Raw genomic sequence first — 19,295 nt, forward strand, 5'->3', positions numbered from 1 at the left:
CAGTCCTTTGTTGAAGTAAATTCACTTTGAAATATAGGTGGCATCAGTTGGGTTTCAAGATGACAGCACCCAAGAAAAATGCTGATATTAATGAGGATTAAATCAGACCCAAAAGGAAAAAAATGAAGCTGCAAAAATGTTTTCTCCTTTAGAAAATAGAACTGTATCTCCATATGACTTCATGTGAAATCTCAGCATGCAATATAAGTCTGAAAATCATCGTCTGTAGTGGTCTTTCAATATTAGGTAATTAGGTGCTAAACACAAATGCATGCTACATTTTGTTTAGATTTCCATTTGTAAAATATGTTGAAAACCAAGAACTGACAAATTATTAACCGTGATTTTTATACTCTATTTTGAGTTGTATTTATCTCCTAAAATACTATTAAAATGCACTACAGTTTGTGGTTGTAAAGTGCCAAAATATGACAAAATTTGAAGGTTATGAATACTTTTGCAAGGTTCTGTGTATTTTTGCCACAGTCACAGCTAGTTAAAAACTGGAGTTAGCATGTTGCAAACTAACAAACTGGATCACTAAAAGGGGACTAAATACTGTAAGTCATCCTTCCACAAAGATGCTAGAACATGGCAAATAACCTAATGACAGAAAACATTTTAGTACCGAACTGTGAAATGTTTTTACGGAGAAACTGAAAGTGCAGAGGAACACAGATCTGAATCCCTCTGAGGTTCAGAGGCACATTACAGAAACTTTTCACTCTCATGTCTGCCTCAAGTTTGTTCTGTCACCATCTGTTTCTACCCATGACACACACTCTCACATACGGACACACACTGGTCCTCACACCACTAGTGGCCCCTCTGAGTCTTGGCTCAGTTTCACTACCCTCTGTCTCTTTGTATCTGGCAGGTGCTGCAGCATCTTGACAGTGAAATGTGAATCCTTTATTCAAAAACATTTTCAGACCTATCAGTGTCACCGGCTGCTGTCCACATTGTTTTTAAAGAAAATATCAAGTGATGCCTCGTGTCTGAGAGCTACCTGATATTACACGCTAAAGAAAGGCAAAGTGGACAAAGCACAAACCTATGGGGGCTGGAGGAAAGCCTTCATACTGATGATCAATTCATGTATGCATTTTGTTCATAAACAGACCCACATAATTTTCTTTGATTTATATTTTGAAAACACTTTAATTACTTATTCACATAATATAAACTCAAACCATTTCTTAATGTATTCAGCTTGATGGCAGATAACCGTTTTTGGCATCTCTAAGCCTTCATCTTGTCTAATGAGAGCTCCTACAGTGTCAAGCACATTCAACATGTCAGCTTGTTCATTTGTTTCACTGAACCTGCTGCATAATGCTCTGTGTAACAGGTTGAGTACAGGATAGAAAGACATGTCCAACAAGGTGGCAACCAGGAGAAATATCTGTAATCAATTCACAACTCTAACAGCTGCCAGAAAACCTATCAGTTAAGCAGCCAGTTCATTTTAAAAACAGCCATAAAGGCAATAAATGTGAGGGTGGATGAGAGTCTTGAGGAAGGAGGGAAAGATTCCTGTTGCCGTTTTGAAAAGTATTAATTTCGTTCTTAGAGCAGTGCCTTGCAAAAGTGTTAATGCACACGGAAGATTTTCGATATAACTCTTTTTATTAAATTGGATAATTTTAGTGAAGAAACAGCATCACGCAAAGAAGTAACACAGCAGACAAGTCAGGATAAAGTTGTGATGAAATTTGAAGCAGGGTTAGGTTGTAAAACAACACTGCAAGCTTTAATTATTTCATGGCCAAATGTACTGTCCACTATAAAGAAAAATGTAGATTTAGGCAGAACTGCAAAGGTTTTAGCCGTCCAGCTAAACTCAGAGACTGGACAAAGAAAAGCAGTAAAGATTAATAAATCTGGCAGAGCTGCACAGCTTTTGTTGAACAATCTGTTTATAGGAAAACTGCTGTCAAAGATTTGAAGTGGCAAGACAAAACCCACTGTCAGGCTTTGACTCAAGCCACATAGGAGACACAGCAAACATGTGGAAGAAGGTGCTTTTGTTAGCATAGATCAAAGTCAGGCTCTTTGGTTGGCATGCAGATCAATACGTGTTGTGGAGAACCAAAACCAGGGGTGAACTGGCACTTGGGACTAGTGGGGATTTCCCCGATGGGTCGATGGGTTAGTGGGCCAGTGGTTTAGCTCATAAAGAAGCCACTGTGCTCACCCCGAATCACGCTCTTGTTGTGAAGCACTACAACGCCTCAAACTATGCAATATCAAATGCCTTCTTTGCTTTTCCTCCGTTTCAGTCAAGTAGATCTGCTCGTTGTGTGGACCTGTAAACACATGAATGAGCGAGACAGGTCCAGTGTAGAATGGACATCACAAAAACGTGTCCCATAAAGCCTGGCCTAGAAAAATAAATAGCCACTTTGGCACTCAACAGTCAAAAACTCAACAAAAATTCAACAGTCAAAACAGAAAAGTCTGTACTTGTACATCGCTTTATCAAGTTCAGAGGACCCCAAAGCGCTTCACACTATTTTCAGCCATTCACCCATTTATGCACACATTCACAGATTGACAGAAGTGACGCTACCACCGGGCCCTCTGACCACCACCAGCAAGCAAGATGGTTGAAGTGTCTTGCCCAAGGACACTACAGAGACGGGCAGAGTGGGGGCTTGAACTGGCAACCCAGTTCAAGCAGGACGAACCCCTACTACCGTTGCCTTGTCCCTACTAATGCCCCATAAACTAAATCTCTGTTTGTCTCTTGCATTCAGCAGAGAGATACGCAGTGCAGTGACTCTGGCTCGCCTTGCAGGTGTGGGGCCTTATGCAGTATAAAGTTAGGGACCCCTCTTCCTGCAGAGAACATCACCACCACTAAACACTATATGCTTCAGTTTTGGATATGAGAAAAGTTAGAAAATATTTGTGACTAGATGATCATCAGTGGGTTCCCTTAAAGATAAACATCTAAATATTGTTGAACATCAATATAGAAATAATCAGAGCGAGATTATAAGCCATAACATTCAGTTACCATTCTGATTTCTCCTCGTCTTTATTGCAACTTGAAACTTTGTGTAGACTAAATTAGCTGATAAATTACAACAAACATCTAAAAATCATCTCGGGTATTAAAACCGAACCGAAACTTCAGCATGGGAGATTTCTCTTGGCGACAGTAAAGCACTGAAGCACAATTAATTGACTGCTAATATTCCTGTTGTGGGACAGCGAGCTCTTTAGAGAGCAGGATGGAAAATATTGCATTGGAGTCAGATGAAAGGAAATGACTAGAACACAAGCTGCTGCCTGTCATCAGCACTCATGAGCCGTGTGAGCTCAGACAAATTGAAAGCCCCTCAGGCATGACGACACAAGGACGTTTTGTGTGTCCAGGTGGTCCTGCAGATGGCCGGCTCGTCCCTGGCGACCAGCTTGTGAAAATCAATAACGTGGCTGTCGATGATCTGACCCCGGAGCAAGCTGCTGAAATAATCAGGTCTGCACATGCAAACACAAAACACAGGCTCAAATGTCTGAATGTTGTTGCTTTCAGTGTATTTAGTCTGTTTGTAACAGGTTTGACCATAACAACCAGACCTTTTGTGTTTTTTAGGGAGTGTCGAGACACGCTGACCATGACTGTCCTCAGAATCATGCATGTGAGTTTGCTGGTAACCATTGAATGTGGGGATTAAGTTGGACTGGTTGGACCAATTAACCTGCCAGTCATGTTTTTGTACTTTGGGAGAAAGGTGGAGTACCTGGAGAGAATCCACGCGTGCACAGGGAGAACATGTGATCACCATGCAGAAAGATCGGCCCTAAATGTTACACTGACGGAAAAAAATGCAGCTTGCCCTCAATTCCTAGTGTTTGGGTGTAAAATATTAATGAACACAAAAATCTTTGCAGGAGGAGGCAGACTGAGAGAATAAAACACTCTGACTGCACAGTTTAGTGGAACTCACTGTAAAACATTTTCTTGTGTTTGCAGGTGTTATCATTCTGACAGTTTCATAGACAGGGTTTATACTGCAAGCTTCCACATTCTTCCTTCCTTTCTTCTTTTCTTCCTTCCTTCCTCCGTTCTTTCCAGACAACAAGTAATAGTTCTTAGTTCACCAACATTGATGCCAAATGTAGTCATACGTTGTATAAAAATGACACTATGTAGCTGCCTTAGTTAACTGTAACTGTGTTGTTTGACATGTTCTGTTTCTCCACTTGTTTATAATTTTTTTAATAGATTTTATTAATTGCTCAGCTGTTGAAAGCTCTTGGGTTCCTGAACAATTTTTGTCTTCAATATTTACCCCCCAAACATGATTTAAAATAGAGCTGAGGATCAATATTCTGGAGAGTTTTGTGTCTCGTAGCACTGAGTAAATTAACCAGCATAGTGTGTTTCTAGTACAGCCTGTGCAATTCAGTGTCTCTATTCACATGGGATTCTGAAATGCTGCAGTCAGCAGAAACATTAATCAGGCTCTTTCTGCATCTGAGCTTGAGGTGTATCTCATACAATCCACTCACCCAGCACACACCACTTTATCAGTGTTGGATATGATGGTAGGAACCCACAGGAATTTCCCCACAACTAGATCTACCTTGAAAAAGGACGAAGGTCTTCGCAGCTCATTTGTTTACTGCCTGAACATGCATCTCACTCTGCATCTGTGAAACTGAGGTGTGTGTTTGCATTAAGATTGATTTGATTAGATAATGGTAAATAAATGGCTGCTGCGCAGAGAGTCTCGTGTGGAGTTTTTGCTGACAGAAACACTTATCAAGTGATTCATATCTTGCTTCTCCCTTCAAGAAATCGTTACCGAGATTTAAGAAATCTCTGTAGATCAAGTTTTATTAATGTGTTTTCATCCCAGGGCCCGAAGTCGTCATTCATCACACCTGAAAAGAGGGCCAAGCTCCGGTCCAACCCTGTCAAAGTCCACTTTGCAGAGGAGGTGGAGGTCAATGGACAGTCTCAGGTTAGTTACCTCAGACAAAAGAATGAGGGGGATTAATCTCAAGAACTTCTTTTCATGTGTGATATACTGTATATCAGATACAGGGTAATACAGCCAAAAGAGAAAAATAGTCATCTGATAGACTTTTGTTCACTTTTAGAGTTATAGTTTTGTTGTCTTCCAATCAACTTGATTAATCTCAGGAATCTTTATTTTTGGACATACAGTTTGTTCGCGTGAGTTAATGTCACTATAAACAAGAAACTCCCTCGATCCCAAACAGACTTGTTATGCAGACACATGGGATCCACACACAGCTTCATAAACACTTCAGGATTTTCATCTGCTTTTTAAACGAGACCAACTTCAACAGTGCCAAGCAAAGAGACAATGTGCAGATTTTACTTCACAAATTGCTTTTGATGCTGATTTGTATGTCAGTATTATTTCATGTATGCAGTTTTTTTTCCTATTTCCTTCATTCTTGCTGGGCTGAATTCCCATGTTTCTTGTGGATTTAAAAGCGGCTGCAGGAGGAAAACGCCGGAAACTGGAGTGTCCATTAGTAAAGACAGAGGAAATGTGGATCGATACCTAAACCACTCTTCAGTCCTCATTTCTGCAATTACAGGACATGTTTAGATTGGAAGGGAAAAAGTAGAGGGACATTCAGGGGAGACGAAGGAAGAGAGAAAGCAGAGCAGAAGAAGCTGGAGATGTGAGGGATCTAAACTCGACTGCTCTACGTTTGAACTTAAAACATGCCTGCATCAATGTTTCATAACATCACATTGTCAGTGGAGGAAAAACACTTTCCAAAATCATAGGAGAACAGTGATGACTCACTGCAGAGAACAAGCAGGGCAGACAGAAACAGGCCAGTGTAATGCACAGAAATCCTTTGCAAGAAAAGCCAAAGAAGAGCAAATGTTCTGATTGTTTTATTACACCATGACATGTAAACAACATTTTGTTTTTAATGATGCAGATTTAAGAACCTTTCCAAATTTAAACTAAATCATAAACATGCTACAAAAATGCAACAGTTTAATCTTGCCTCGCAACATTTTGTTATGAAAGTATTCATAGCTTGTTTCTTCATTTTTCCCGTATGAGCTTTGAAAACACAATGTCTATGTTGAATTATTGGTACAATTATGCAGCGGGGTTCATTTCCTTTAGTCACAACAGGGAAGCTGATTGTAAGGAAGTTCAGGGCAGTACTTGAAGAAAACCTGTCAGAGGCTGTGAAAACATTTGAAACTAACAGGTTAGTAAGGAGAGAATAATTCAGGGAAGGAGCAAAGAGGTTCGTCGTAACTCTGGAAGATCTGCAGAAATCCAGAGCTCAGCTGGGAGAATCTATTGACAATTCGGCTAGTTGGTGTTCTTAATCTTAATCATGTCTTCATGGAAGAGCACCAAGATGAAAGCCAGGCCTGTTTTCTGGCCTGGCTTGCAGTTTGACACAAGGCATTTAGAGGTCATATTTGCTATGACCTCTAAATGTGAAAAGCTGAACTTTATGCAAAACTTACCACAGAACTGTGACAAAACAACTAACACTGCATATCACCCGAAATGAGCAGTTCTCATGTAAAATATGTAGCTGGCAATATTATGCTTTAAGTCCAGACCTAATGCATGCCACACAGATTTTTATATGCAAAAAGTGTACAATACCACGCACAATTTTTCTTCCACTTTATAAATCACTTTGTGTTGATCTGTCACATACAGCAGAAACATAATAAATTACATTAAGGTTAATAATTGTAATGTTGATAAAAGGTCTAGGATTTGCAGATACTTTTTTACTTTATATTTCTTCATGCTAGCATGTCCTGACCCTGTTCAACCTTTTTGTCAAACGCTTTCGCTGATCTCTGATGTTCCTGTTTGTTTACAGGGGAACTCGCTACTCTTCCTGCCCAACGTTTTGAAGGTGTATCTGGAGAACGGGCAGACTAAGGCTTTCAAGTTTGAGACCAGCACAACTGTCAAGGTATTTTTGATATGACTGTCGACGATTTTATAGCCTGAGACAAGATGGTTACGACTGTGATTCATTGTATCCACATGTAGGACTGGTGCACAGAGGGATTTTTGTGAAAATAATCGGCAACTTCAAAGAAAAACTTGTTAGAACAACATCTAAGTAAATATTATTTTTCTCTCAAGATGGCCTTTTGTTTTTCCACTGTAGGATATTGTGATGACACTAAAGGAAAAACTTTCACTGAACCGAATTGAACACTTTTCCTTGGTGCTCGAACAGCAGCACAACAGCAGCAAGCTGCTGCTGCTACATGAAGAGGAGAGGATACATCAGGTATTAACACACTTTGGGAGAACATTTACGCTTTCATCTGCTTGTGCAAATACATGTCTGACATGATGTATGTTTGCATGTCCTCAGGTGGTCCAGAAGAAGGAAGTCCATAACTACAGGTGTTTGTTCCGTGTTTGTTTCATGCCCAAAGATTTCAAGACGCTGCTGCAGGAGGATCCCACTGCCTTTGAGTATCTTTACCTTCAGGTACAGCTCCTAGGGAAATAAATGATACCTGAGGATATGTGTGTAGGGGTGAGGGGGCGTGTGTGTGTGTGTGTTTTTGTTAATGTCTATATTTTTTTGGAAGTGATTACTATTCAGATAGCTATGTAATGAAATGTAATATGTAAAGTAGCACTAAACTAAACATAACTAAACTAATATGTTAATTCTGATGAAATCATGGAACTCATTTCAGATGCAAACATAAATTCTACAAATTCAGTTATGCCCATAAGATTAGTAAAATAATTACTCCTTCTTTCTACAGAAAGATTGCTGAAGGACCTATTGAATTAGTGAGTAGGTGTGATATTTTCTGAAGCGCAATAATTAACTTAGTTGACAGATTTCCGTTTGATGTGGAATAAAATCTCAGCTTCTTCAGAAAAAATACAACCTACCCTGTACCGTTTTTTATAATTTTATAAGATACATAAAATTGAAAAGCAGATGCAAAAACATACACTAATAACATTGCTTTAAAAAATTCCAAATTAATTTGCCAAATCAAATTTTCATCATTTGTGTCGTTCCATTTTTAAGGGGGTGAACGATGTGCTCCAGGAACGCTACGCCATTGAAATGCGGTGTAATACCGCCTTAAGACTTGCTGCGCTGCACATTCAGGAGAGGCTGGTGAGCTGCGGACTGTCCCCCAAAGCCAACCTGAAGATGATCACGTAAGCCTTTTTGTGTGATTTATTAAAGTGCAACAGAGAATCAAAAACACATTTTTTGATAAATATGATGCAACCTTAAGCTATTTATGATATTTCCTCTTCAGTAGATATGCAAACAAGCTTCCGCAGTTTTATGTATTTATGTTTATAAGACACAAAGCTGCCTAGCAGAATAAAATTAATGATCCCCAATAAAATTTAATCTTACTGCTACTTAAGGGTATCTCAGAATACATTTACTCATTCAGCAGATGCTTTTATCTGCTCAGAACCATCATTCAGGTTTTAGCACAGGAGGATGTTCTGAAAGGTACATCCTTTTCTGACATCAGCATCAAGAATGAAATCGATTGAAAAGTGTAAGCATGAAAGGTGAGGAATGCAGAAAGGAGCTGCTCTGTGCTCTGACAGTGTTTGGTATTTTGTTTTATTATATGGCAAATGTGGAAGAAGAATCCAAACTCAGATTGATTTGAATGTAGAGATGTCAGTTCCTGACAGAGAATCAGGATCATATTTTGGTCTTGCAAACAATCTCAGGTCTTGTTTTATATCTGGAGTACTGAAGCACTCTTGATTACAGTTTGATTTGAGTTTATTTTCAATTTAAGCTGAAAGCTGTAATCCAGTAGACAAATTTATATCTTTTGATCATTTTTACAACCACAAACTTAAATATTTTTATTGTGATAAACCAACACAAAGTGTGGCTTTTTATCTCTCTTTAATAAAAGCTTCCACATTGCATGATGCTGCCACCACAAAGTGTATTCATGGCAATGTAGAGCATTGTTTTTTTGCATTCAGATCAAATAGTTCAGTTTTGGTGTCATCTGACAAGATTACTTTCTTCCACGTTTGCAGCGCCCTGGTTGGATTGTGGCAAACTGCAAAAAGAGTGTGTTGCCACTTTTGTTTAAAAATTACTTTGGATGCATAATTGTCTGTTATTAATTTTCCCAAATATATTAATTGAGTTAGCATTTGGTTATACTGGATTTTATTTGGGAAAACATTACAGTTTCTGTCCCAGGGGACAATAACACTTTTGAAAATCTATTCATGTCATTGATAGCGATACTGGATGTTTGTACCGTACAGTTACTTTCTAATGAAAGCAAATGTGAAGTTGTTTTTTCTGTTTGCTCCAGGAAGACTTGGGGCATAGAAAATTTTGTGTCGTCCACCTTACTGAGGAACATGCGAGAAAAAGATCTGAGGAAGGCAATCGGCTTTCACATGAAGAAAACCCAGTCCCAGCATGATCCCAAGCAAAAGAGCCTGTCAGTAGATCAAGCACGGATCAACTATCTAGAGGAGCTGAGTGATCTGAAGTCCTTCGGGGGAAAGTCCTTTGGTGCCACCTTGATGGTAGGCTTTTTTCATCTAAAAAAAAAAGGAAGAAAGCTGATATAGACCAGCAAGATTTTTAAAATTCCTTCGTATTTTTTTAAAAATAACATTTCCTTAGCTGTGCTCTTTTCTTTTCTCTTTCTGATCTCCATTGGGCTTCTAGCTTCAAGACAGGGAGTCAATGGTGAGCCTGCTGGTTGGCGCGCGCTATGGGGTGAGTCAGGTGGTCAACCACAAGCTGAGTATCATGACGACCCTTACAGAGTTCAACAGCATCACTCGCGTCGAGCTGCTACCGGAATCAGACAAAGTCAGCCTCGTCAAGATATACCTGCAGGACATCAAGGCAAGTCCCTAGAGGATTAACGCACCAACTTGCTCATGATGGGCATGCTTAAAGGGCTGGGGTTACATTTTTATTCAGTTGTCTTCAGGCCTGTAGCTTTTTCTGTCTTTGTAATTGAGACAGAAAAAAGGCTTGGAAGAAACAAAAGACAAGAGCCGCCGTAAACAATAAGACTGGTGACATTACGTACAGGACACCAGATAGCCTTAATTAATTGTATTCAATTTAATGCATTTAATTTAATGCATTAAATGAATGGTTTCCCACAAAGAAAGTAGTGACAGTAACATCAGTAGCTCAAACTTACAATTTAAGTTTATAAGAAGATTCATAATCTCAGTTTATCGAGTGAGAAAGAGGAGCTTTTTTGAATCTAATCCCTGTTTTGATTTTCTTTCTCATAGCCCATCACATTACTATTGGAGGCTGGTGCAGCAAAAGATATATCTTGCCTTATAGCAGGCTACTGCCGTGTGTTTATTGACCCTAACCTCAACGTTTTCCCCTGGATAGATGACAAGAAACACAGAGTTTCTGCTGAAGAAGGTACATAAGCAAAAAACAATTTAACAAGATTTAATTTCTTAATTCTTTGTGTTTTCATTTAAAGTTCACATTTGCTCAAGTTAGACAATCTGACGGTGTCTGACATTTAAACATTTAAATTTCTTTTGACAGCTTAGAAAAGTACTGCTGCTGATTATAAAAGCAATCAACTACATACCTGAGAAGTTGGTGCCATGTTGGTATTTATCACCTCTAGTATTGTACACCTCAATAAATCCAAAATCAAAATTGCTGACAAAAAGAAGTCATCCAATTAATGAACTATTTATGATTTTGACATGCAAACTGTTTATCTTCCGGTTTTATCTTGTATGTTGTAGAAAACAAATGCAGGCAAATGGAAATGTTCGTACTGCATGAACTATTTCACATTTTATCATAGACTTTGATCTGTTTATCGGGTTTTAATGTGCTAATTCAACAGAGAAGTTTATGTTTCTGAAGTGGGAAACAAGAAACAGAATCAGTATGTTTATACTGTGGTTAAATTATAAATAGTTACTGTGTTCACTCATTGTATGACTTCTGCTGGAGATTTTGATTTTGTAGTTATTGAGGTGCATAATAATAAAAGTGATAAACTTTTCAAATTTGTAGTTGTGTAGAAAATGAAAATAGTGTCTTTTTATTTCCACCTCACAATATTCACAGTTTTTTGTTGGTCAGACACACAAAATTTCAATAAAATACAATAAAGGTGGTGATTGTACTGTGAAAAAGCTAAAGTGTAAGAGTGTTTGTGACAGGCAGTAGATTCTGCTCTGTTGTTGCATTGAATGTCAAAAACAAAACTTGTGTCACATGTTGTGACTGACTATTGCTTTAATATGGGTTTACAGGTTATGTGTCAAGATGTGCAAGTGACTCAGAGGACTCTTCAGACTTGGATATGGAGCCGTTGTACAGCTTGATGTCTCAAGATGACAAACCCCGCACTCGTGTTAGATCCCTGTCAGACTCTGAAGGACGAAAGAGGAAGGACAGGGACCGGATGAGAAGCAAAGACTGCAAAGAGAAGGGAGACGCACCTGTGGAGAATAAAAAACCAAAACAAGAAAAATATCTTGATACTCCAAGAGCGTCTGCTTCATTAGGAAACGGTAAAGAGGGAAAGAATGAGAACACATTGAACAGAAAGAGGCCTGGTGCAAAAATACAGATTCAAATAACGGGCAATGATTCAGGGGGTCATATAGGGCCAGTAAGCCCTGGAACTGGAGAGGTAGAGCAGCCGTCTGTATCAGAAGCATCAGACTCATGTCACACTGACTCTCGTGTCCTCACCAGTCCCTCCAGTGACTCTCTTGATGCTCTGGAGGAAGACGATTTAATTTCGTGCACCTCCTCTTCTGTCCAGACTCAAGCTCTCTCACAAGCTCATGTCTGCGTTCACTCCCCTTTTCAGCTTCACCTCCACTCTGACGGACATGTTCAGCCTCACCTCCTCGCTCCTCCACCACCTCACTCTCATCCCCTCATTCACCTCACAGTTGTTAGCTGTGCCGGAGAATCAGGAGAAAGAGGAGACAGCAGGAGATCTGGTGATGGAGCTGATCCCAAACTTCTGTCCTCCCCATCCCTCAGCCCCAAAGGTCAAAAACGTTCAGGTGAACTCTGCTCAGCAGACAGCTCGCTGTGTTTCGCTGAGCTCTCCCGTCTCGCAGATCTCCTGCCGAGTCCTCCTGAGGCTAGCGAGGATGATGATGTCGAAGATGACGAGCTGAGGCGGAAGGGAAAGTTACAGAGCAATATAAGTGTGACACTGAGAAAGGCAGATGAAGGTGGAAGTGTTGGAGAGCATCCTCTCTCCACTTCTCCGTCATCCCCGTCTTCCCACAAAGACTTTGTTTTTAACTTTGACCAAAGCGATGCTCGCTGCTACTACAACCTATGCTCCAACATCACCCCTGACAGCGCTCGCAGCCTTCCAGGCCCTCAGGATCCTATCATCCATAAGGATGAAGCGAAGGCTGGTGGATCTGAGCTAATTCCCATCCTCCAGCCGCCCCCTGGATTCGGGGACAGCAGCTCAGATGAGGAGTTTTTTGATGCAAGAGATCGCTTCACCTCACCTGAAGATCCCACGTCAGGTGCCGTCCCAAGAGGTGATTTATCTTTGGCCAAAAAGCTGTTTAGAACATTCTTCCAATATCTTTGCTGCCATCTGGTGGCTGTAGAATTTAGTACACAAATTGATTGAGTAATGACTAACAACACAATTTTTTCTTGCACACATTTAATCACAAATGAAGACTAGTTGCTAAAAATACTAACACCTTCAATGGCAAGTGAGGATAAGTTTCAAGAAAAGAGTGACATGAACTTAAATGTCTAATTTGTTGAAATTTCCATTGGGATATAAATTCATTTTCTCAATGTTTCTCTCTCAAGTGGTGCCTTCCAGCTTCTTATACCACAGCAGATTTGAAAATATAGGCAGACAGATGAAGCTTTGGAAAAGACTGTCCCAATGTCACTGACCTATACTTGCATAAACGTTTTCTTATAGGAAGTCATGATAATTGTAAATTAAACTTGAAAAACTCAGCTTCGTGAACAGCTTAAGCAAAGAGAAACTCGTGTAAATATTGTGTTGCTTTTACACAGAAAGCACATGAGTATTTTTCGAAACATGCAAGAAATGTTTTTCATCCCCTTTGTATTTGTTTTGCTTCTTGCAGGCAGTCAAACAGAAATGAAGCTGGACACCGTGAGCATTCTCAGCCTTAGTGATATCAGAGTCTCTGTAACGGACACAGAAATGGACAAACGGGAAGACCAAGAGGAAAGAGAAAGCAATGACTCAACATTTCTCCTCCGGAAGAAGTCGAGAAAGCGACGCTCTTTCATGGAAACTGATTACACCTCGAGAGTTACGTATCCAGAAACTGATATCGAATCGGAGTCCAATTTAAACTCTTACAGGTTTCTTAAAAACATTTCGACAGGCCCAAATGATAATCCAACATTTACTTTAGATCCAGAACCCTCGGGGCAAACCCAAAATCCCAGCCCTACCACCTCCTCACTCACTCATTCTGAAGGAGAGCCAGCTCAGCTCGAGTCCAAACCCATCCTGTCAAAGCTTTGCTCACATGACCCAGGATTTCTGTCTGCTTCTGAAAAGAATAGGAATCTAAGCTCCCCCTCCAGAACCAGGAAGCAGGAAATGGAGATGGAACCAGATGCAATGGAATCAAAATCAGTCACAGATTTGGTAAAGGTGGTTCCTCCTACTATCACCGTCGTCCGCTGCCGGGTTGATCCAGATGGAAAAGAGAGCGCAGATCGGAGAGGTGACGGAAAGGAGGAAGGGGAAGATCAGGAAGAGATTGGTGAGAAAACAGAAGAAGCAGAGAAGGAAAATCCAGTAGGTTTGACAGGAAATGGACCACTTACTAGTCATACATTTTTGCCCGATACAGTTGAGGAGCACGGGAAAGAAGAAAAGAAAGAGACTGTGTTTGACTTATCATCCAGTTTAAAGAGACCCCTTGTGGGTGCTGAAATACCACAGGGTGCAATCATAATGCCTAATAGTTTTACAGAAGTGAATGAAAGGTTGGTCACTGCACATATAAACAAACATGTTGATAAGAATTTCCTTTCACTGATTTCACCACCTCCTCCTCCACCATCACCGCTTCTCCCTCAAACACCTCCTGCACTTAAACCAGAAACAGAGCTTTTGATAAAAGAGGCAGAAATCTCCAAAAACATACCAACATCAATTAATCCTACTGCTGTAGCTCCCAAAGAACAGAGTAATAACCACTGTGGCTCTGCTAAATTATTAAAACAGGCTTTAATAAGTGTTAATGATGAAGAACTCATTCATGAATCTACAGAAAGCTCTAATTCAGACAACGTTTTTGACGATGAAGATGATGCAGATGCTAGTAATTCCCTAAGTTACACTTCGAGTAAGAAACCGAAAGACAGGACTGTAAGTGCAAACAGTTGCCTTGGTAATTATTTAACCCAGGGAACTACAGATGAAACACACATCAGAGCTCAGCTTCTTTTAAACCTTGAACTCCAAAATAGGGACCATTCTGTCAATGCTGATCACATTCTCGCTATAAAGTCAATAAGGGCAAAACTGGGAGCTGCAACAAGCATCATGTCCTCTCTTAACTCAGGAACTGCACTGAAAAACACAGTTACACCAAAACCAAAAAGTGACTCCACCTTGATGAGTAGTGGACCTGCAGAGAGTTTAGGAAGTCCTGGCATTGTGATGGCAAAAGCTGCCACACTGAATGATCTCTCCAAAGAGCTTCCGCCCCCATCTCGTTTTATCTTACAGACGTGTTCACCGAGCATCATGGGCCGCTTATCTGCCTCAACGCTAAGGGGGAAGATTCAAAACTTGCCCCTTTATCTATCACGCTCCCAAGAAAATCTAACTCAAGCAGGGGTTGGGAGTTCTGCGCCGAGTCCAGCTGGGGAAGCTAGTAGTGACAATGCATGTACCACCGACAACGTTCCCAACATCACACAAACCCTTGACTTAGAGACATGCATAGCACCTGACTCAGTTGAATCAGATGATTCCGATGCAACGCTGACTGGATCTGAATTGGATGGGGAGTTTTTTGTAGAAACAACAGCAGCAAAGAGATCTCCTTTGGCGTCTGAGAAAAAAGAAGTTAGTTGTCAGCTGCCTGTACAGACTGAGCCCAAACAGCATCATCAAACTCTTTGTTCCAGACCTAATGACAACACACCAGGACCCATAACAGAGCCTCCTGCATCTATAACAAGCCTATTTCAAAGAAATACTTCTGGGCTTAACACCAACATTCCTGGACCTGTAACAGATGCCCCAGAACTAAACATAAAAGTCAACAGTCTACAGGAAGACATCCCAGGTTACAAAGGGAGCAATCAGTCTCCAATAGTGGTGACCACCCAGAATCTGAATGGACCACAACTTGCTTTTCATGGTCAATCTCAAAAAGCAAGGACAAGCAGTGACAGACCTTTGATGGGTCTTTGTAGTCCCTTGGAGCAGACTTCAGACCCGTCAAAAGTATCTTCTGCCGGTTGCAGAGTGTTCACCATCTGTGAGGATTTGTCTCAGACAAGTACTCCAGCTGACCTTGTTGCCACTACACCCCTGAAGTCTGAGTTTGGTTGCAGTTCTATACTTGCATCTGGGTGTGAGTCAGTAGCAGAGGGGATCCAGGTGCCCCTGGATGCCTGTGGCTGTCCAACATCATATACAGACTGCTTCAGTGGAGAAGACAGCTTTGATGATGAGCTCACAGTCTATGAGTTCTCCTGCCGCTCTCAGAACAGTGGCATTTCTCAAACTTCCAGAGCAGGTCTTCATCTGATTACATCTCCTCCTGTTCCCTCCTTTATCTCTGCCTCCTCCACCCTCTCCCCATCATTTCCTCAAACCATCCTTTTCTCCTCCTCCACCTCTGAGCTCAGCCCTCTTCTCTCACCCCACTCAGACACCTCGGAATCCTACTTGTCTGAAACCCACAAGGACACTCTCACTCATCTGGGTCAGCAGCACTACCCAGAACCTCCCAAAGGCTTCCAAGTTCTTCGCAGAGATGTTGATAAGCTTCTATCAATTTTGGAAGGTAGTGGTGGCTCTGATCGTTCTGTGGCAGGGCTTGGAGGTCGTCATTCAAGGGACACATGCCCGGCACACTTCACAGAGAACAAACGGGTTCTCCAGTTAGAAGCACGGCGGCTCATGTCTAGTTGCCAGAAGGTAGCAGGGACTGGCCAGAGCCCAGAGGAAATGCTCCAGTTTTTAGCTGACAGTTTTCGAACCTTGGTGGAGCTGGCCACCGTCTGCCTCTGGTTCTCTGGTTGCGAAAGGTGCGATCGAAGAAACACAGAGGCAGTCGCAGGCCTGGCAGATGTTGCCCGCTCATTCAGGGACTTCTGCTTGGCGGCGGAGCGAGCCAGCAGCAAACGTAGTTGTCAAGACCTGAGCACCAAGCTGCTAGCCAAACAGTGCACAGCACTTACCGCCTCCGTCTTCTGCCTCACCCAGCTGTTTCGTACCCTCACTGCACTGTGAGAGAACAACCTCAGATTTGGTGTCATTGTCCAGCCCAAGAGCTGCTCTAGACTTTATCAGCTGGAACACTCAACAATCAACATGACAGAGCCAAGTTTGATGCAGTTAACAGTGATCATGTGTAGAGGTGCATGTGATGACTTTCTTTATGCTGCACAAGTTTTGCTGTCCACAAATGGTGGATTTGTAATATTTAGGAACTGATATACTTGAATGTATTCTTTATCTAGCAAGTGTATTATTTATCTACTTATTTATTGAAAGGTTTGCTACTGTGTGTCTGAGGAAGCGTAGAATGTCAGTGGAAGGAGAAATGTTTACAGACTGCTTTGTTAGCAGGAGAAACAACGTGTGTAAGTCCCATCACACACAGTAAACGGTTTTGATTTACTCATTCGCAGGCCTTTAGTTTACTCAGCTTTCTACATTAATATAACTTGGTGATCCTCTGAGATCTGGTTTACTTATTCTTGCATGCAGTGCCTTGCAAAAGTATTTTTTTTACAATTTTGCCACACCCGATTGCAAACTTCTTTTTTGCCCTTTAGGATTTTTGTGATAGACCAACACAAAAGAGCATGCATAGCTTTACTTTATGGTGGTGTATCACTTAAAGTCTTGATAAAATAAATGTTAAGTTTGGAGTTATAGGAAGTGTGGAAAAAGTTAGAGAAGAGCAAATACTTTTGCAAGGTGCTGTACTGTGATGTATATCTACATAACCCCGTCCACCTGGGAGGATCTTTTTTGAATGTTACTGTTTACAAAACCTAAAGTTATGTGATTCGAGGAATCAAACCGGAAGTTGCTGATTTTTTATACATAGCAGAGGAATGCCGGCGTATGTGCATTACATGATCAGTTTGAATGAGCTGCATTCAGTTAGGTGCAAATTTGCACGAACCTTTGGTTTTATTTATGAAAAGTTAAATACAATGAACACCATTTATCTTTGTTTATCCAACTTCTTCTTTTTTCACCTGTAGTTAAGACTGAACCTTCCTATGCATATGGATGGACATTTATTTTTCTTGGTACAAACACTAACTTCCAAACACATTTCTCCAAATATTGTTAATAATATATATATATTTATTTTTGTTTATAGTTGTGTGGATTTTAAGAGTCATGAGTTGCATACCTCGTTTTCAAGACAATGAAAACCTGCACAACTGTGTTTGAGCTCGGCACACAGTCAGAAACACCTATTCGTATTTACCTGTCCTTTACACCAAGTGCTTTCTTACTGCGGTTGACGGCAACGAGCAAGAATTCAGTCACAGCAGAATCTGGCCACAGATATCCCAAACTGAGCATAACCCCAGGTAGCAGGGACGATTATTGACTGATTGAGCTTTTCTCAGCTTTTTGTATGTTTTGTGGGCAGTTCACTGAAAACTTCACATCAGTTCAGTCTATTTTGAGATCCAGTCATCAGAATTCATTAAATTCCAATTACATCTAGCACAAAACCTTGTACTACCCTGTATTACCTAAAGTTTATTAACCTTGATAAGCATTTTCACTTGGAATGTTTCTTAAAATTGAACGCCTTGAATTACACGAGACTTGCATGTGCACTGGAGAAATATTAATTAGGAGTACTTCTACCACTTCAGTGCTGGGAACACCATTTATGCCAAGCAGTGTTTCTATTTATCATAAAAACAACCAAGGCTTTACTTACTGACATGTGCTGTTTTGTTGCATTTGGTTGCAGAATAATATATTTTACTGAACTTCATTTCTACTTTGCCTCGGAAAAAGAACCAACTCTCTTTTTATTATGGCCACAAAGTGAAGCTGTCCGACGCCTAAAGGTGTTCATCTGTCCTCACAAAGCATGCTCATATAGAATACATTGTTTAATCAGGGATTTAATCTGTGAATGACTGAATGGTGATCTCTGCTTCTTGCTTTGTAATGCTGAACTTCCACCATTAAAAATTATTTTAAGAAATTGCATTTTTGAATGAGCTCTTTAATGTTCTTGAGGTCAGCACTCAAGACAGTTTTGTGGTTTTTATTAAATCCCATTAGAAGTTTTAATTGTTAAAAATCAACAATGTGTTTGTTTTATTTAGTTCTGTTTTGACAAGGAGGGTTTGCATTACTTAGCAATTATTAAATTAATATCCACAAAGTAAAAGCTAATATAGTTTCTCTAGTAATGTGAAAACATAAGGTAGAGCTCATGAATTTACAACTTCTAGATTATCACACCCCAAAAATAAGCTTGTTAACACCACCCTGGAAATTTAACCGAGGGAATATTTACAGATCTCTACAGCTCTTTTTACACCCCATGCCCCTCTTTGAACTTTAAGTAAAGTTGATATTCATAGAAATGCAAAATGTCCAGAACATGAAAAAAGCAGATTATCAAATTTGAATATGGGTTTTGATGTTGATTCAGAGAGATTAGACTTACTTTTGAAAATAAAAGCAGGTACTAATCATAATGTTCTTTAAGCACATATTTTTTGTAATAAACGTGATTTTTTTTTTTTTTGGTCTGATGAAATATTCTAAATTTAAATTTCATTTAATAATAATTAACAGGCTTTCAAACATCCATCTCTGTTTAATCTTAATGTGTTTAATTTAGTAATGAAGTTCCTAAAACAAACATTTTTTTTTTTTTTTTTACAGTATTCCAATTTAGTTTTCGCACGTAATTTGATTCATGTTGTATCACGTGGACTGTCTTTGTCCTTAGAGCTTGTGATTTGCTGATGTCAGCGTATTTAAAGGGGCAGTTGCACAGGTGCCACATAAAGTGATT

The 19,295-nt window shown here is 40.2% G+C and overlaps 1 protein-coding gene across 1 annotated transcript in view; it reads left to right on the forward strand.

Annotated features, from left to right (window-relative positions):
- LOC102228893 (FERM and PDZ domain-containing protein 1-like) overlaps positions 1–18,441 on the forward strand; it is a 38,161-nt gene extending 19,720 nt beyond the window's left edge. Inside the window, exons 5-16 of the mRNA XM_023333057.1 lie at positions 3,385–3,487; positions 3,605–3,650; positions 4,875–4,979; positions 6,868–6,963; positions 7,165–7,290; positions 7,378–7,497; positions 8,059–8,195; positions 9,347–9,566; positions 9,712–9,894; positions 10,299–10,440; positions 11,301–12,566; positions 13,143–18,441. Of these exons, the coding sequence (XP_023188825.1) occupies positions 3,385–3,487; positions 3,605–3,650; positions 4,875–4,979; positions 6,868–6,963; positions 7,165–7,290; positions 7,378–7,497; positions 8,059–8,195; positions 9,347–9,566; positions 9,712–9,894; positions 10,299–10,440; positions 11,301–12,566; positions 13,143–16,510 (5,912 nt within the window). The 3' untranslated portion in view covers positions 16,511–18,441. The remainder of the gene's footprint in view (positions 1–3,384; positions 3,488–3,604; positions 3,651–4,874; positions 4,980–6,867; positions 6,964–7,164; positions 7,291–7,377; positions 7,498–8,058; positions 8,196–9,346; positions 9,567–9,711; positions 9,895–10,298; positions 10,441–11,300; positions 12,567–13,142) is intronic.
- Positions 18,442–19,295: the final 854 nt, after the last annotated feature.

Source organism: Xiphophorus maculatus, chromosome 5, assembly GCF_002775205.1.
Source record: "Xiphophorus maculatus strain JP 163 A chromosome 5, X_maculatus-5.0-male, whole genome shotgun sequence".
NCBI classification, from domain to species: domain Eukaryota; kingdom Metazoa; phylum Chordata; class Actinopteri; order Cyprinodontiformes; family Poeciliidae; genus Xiphophorus; species Xiphophorus maculatus.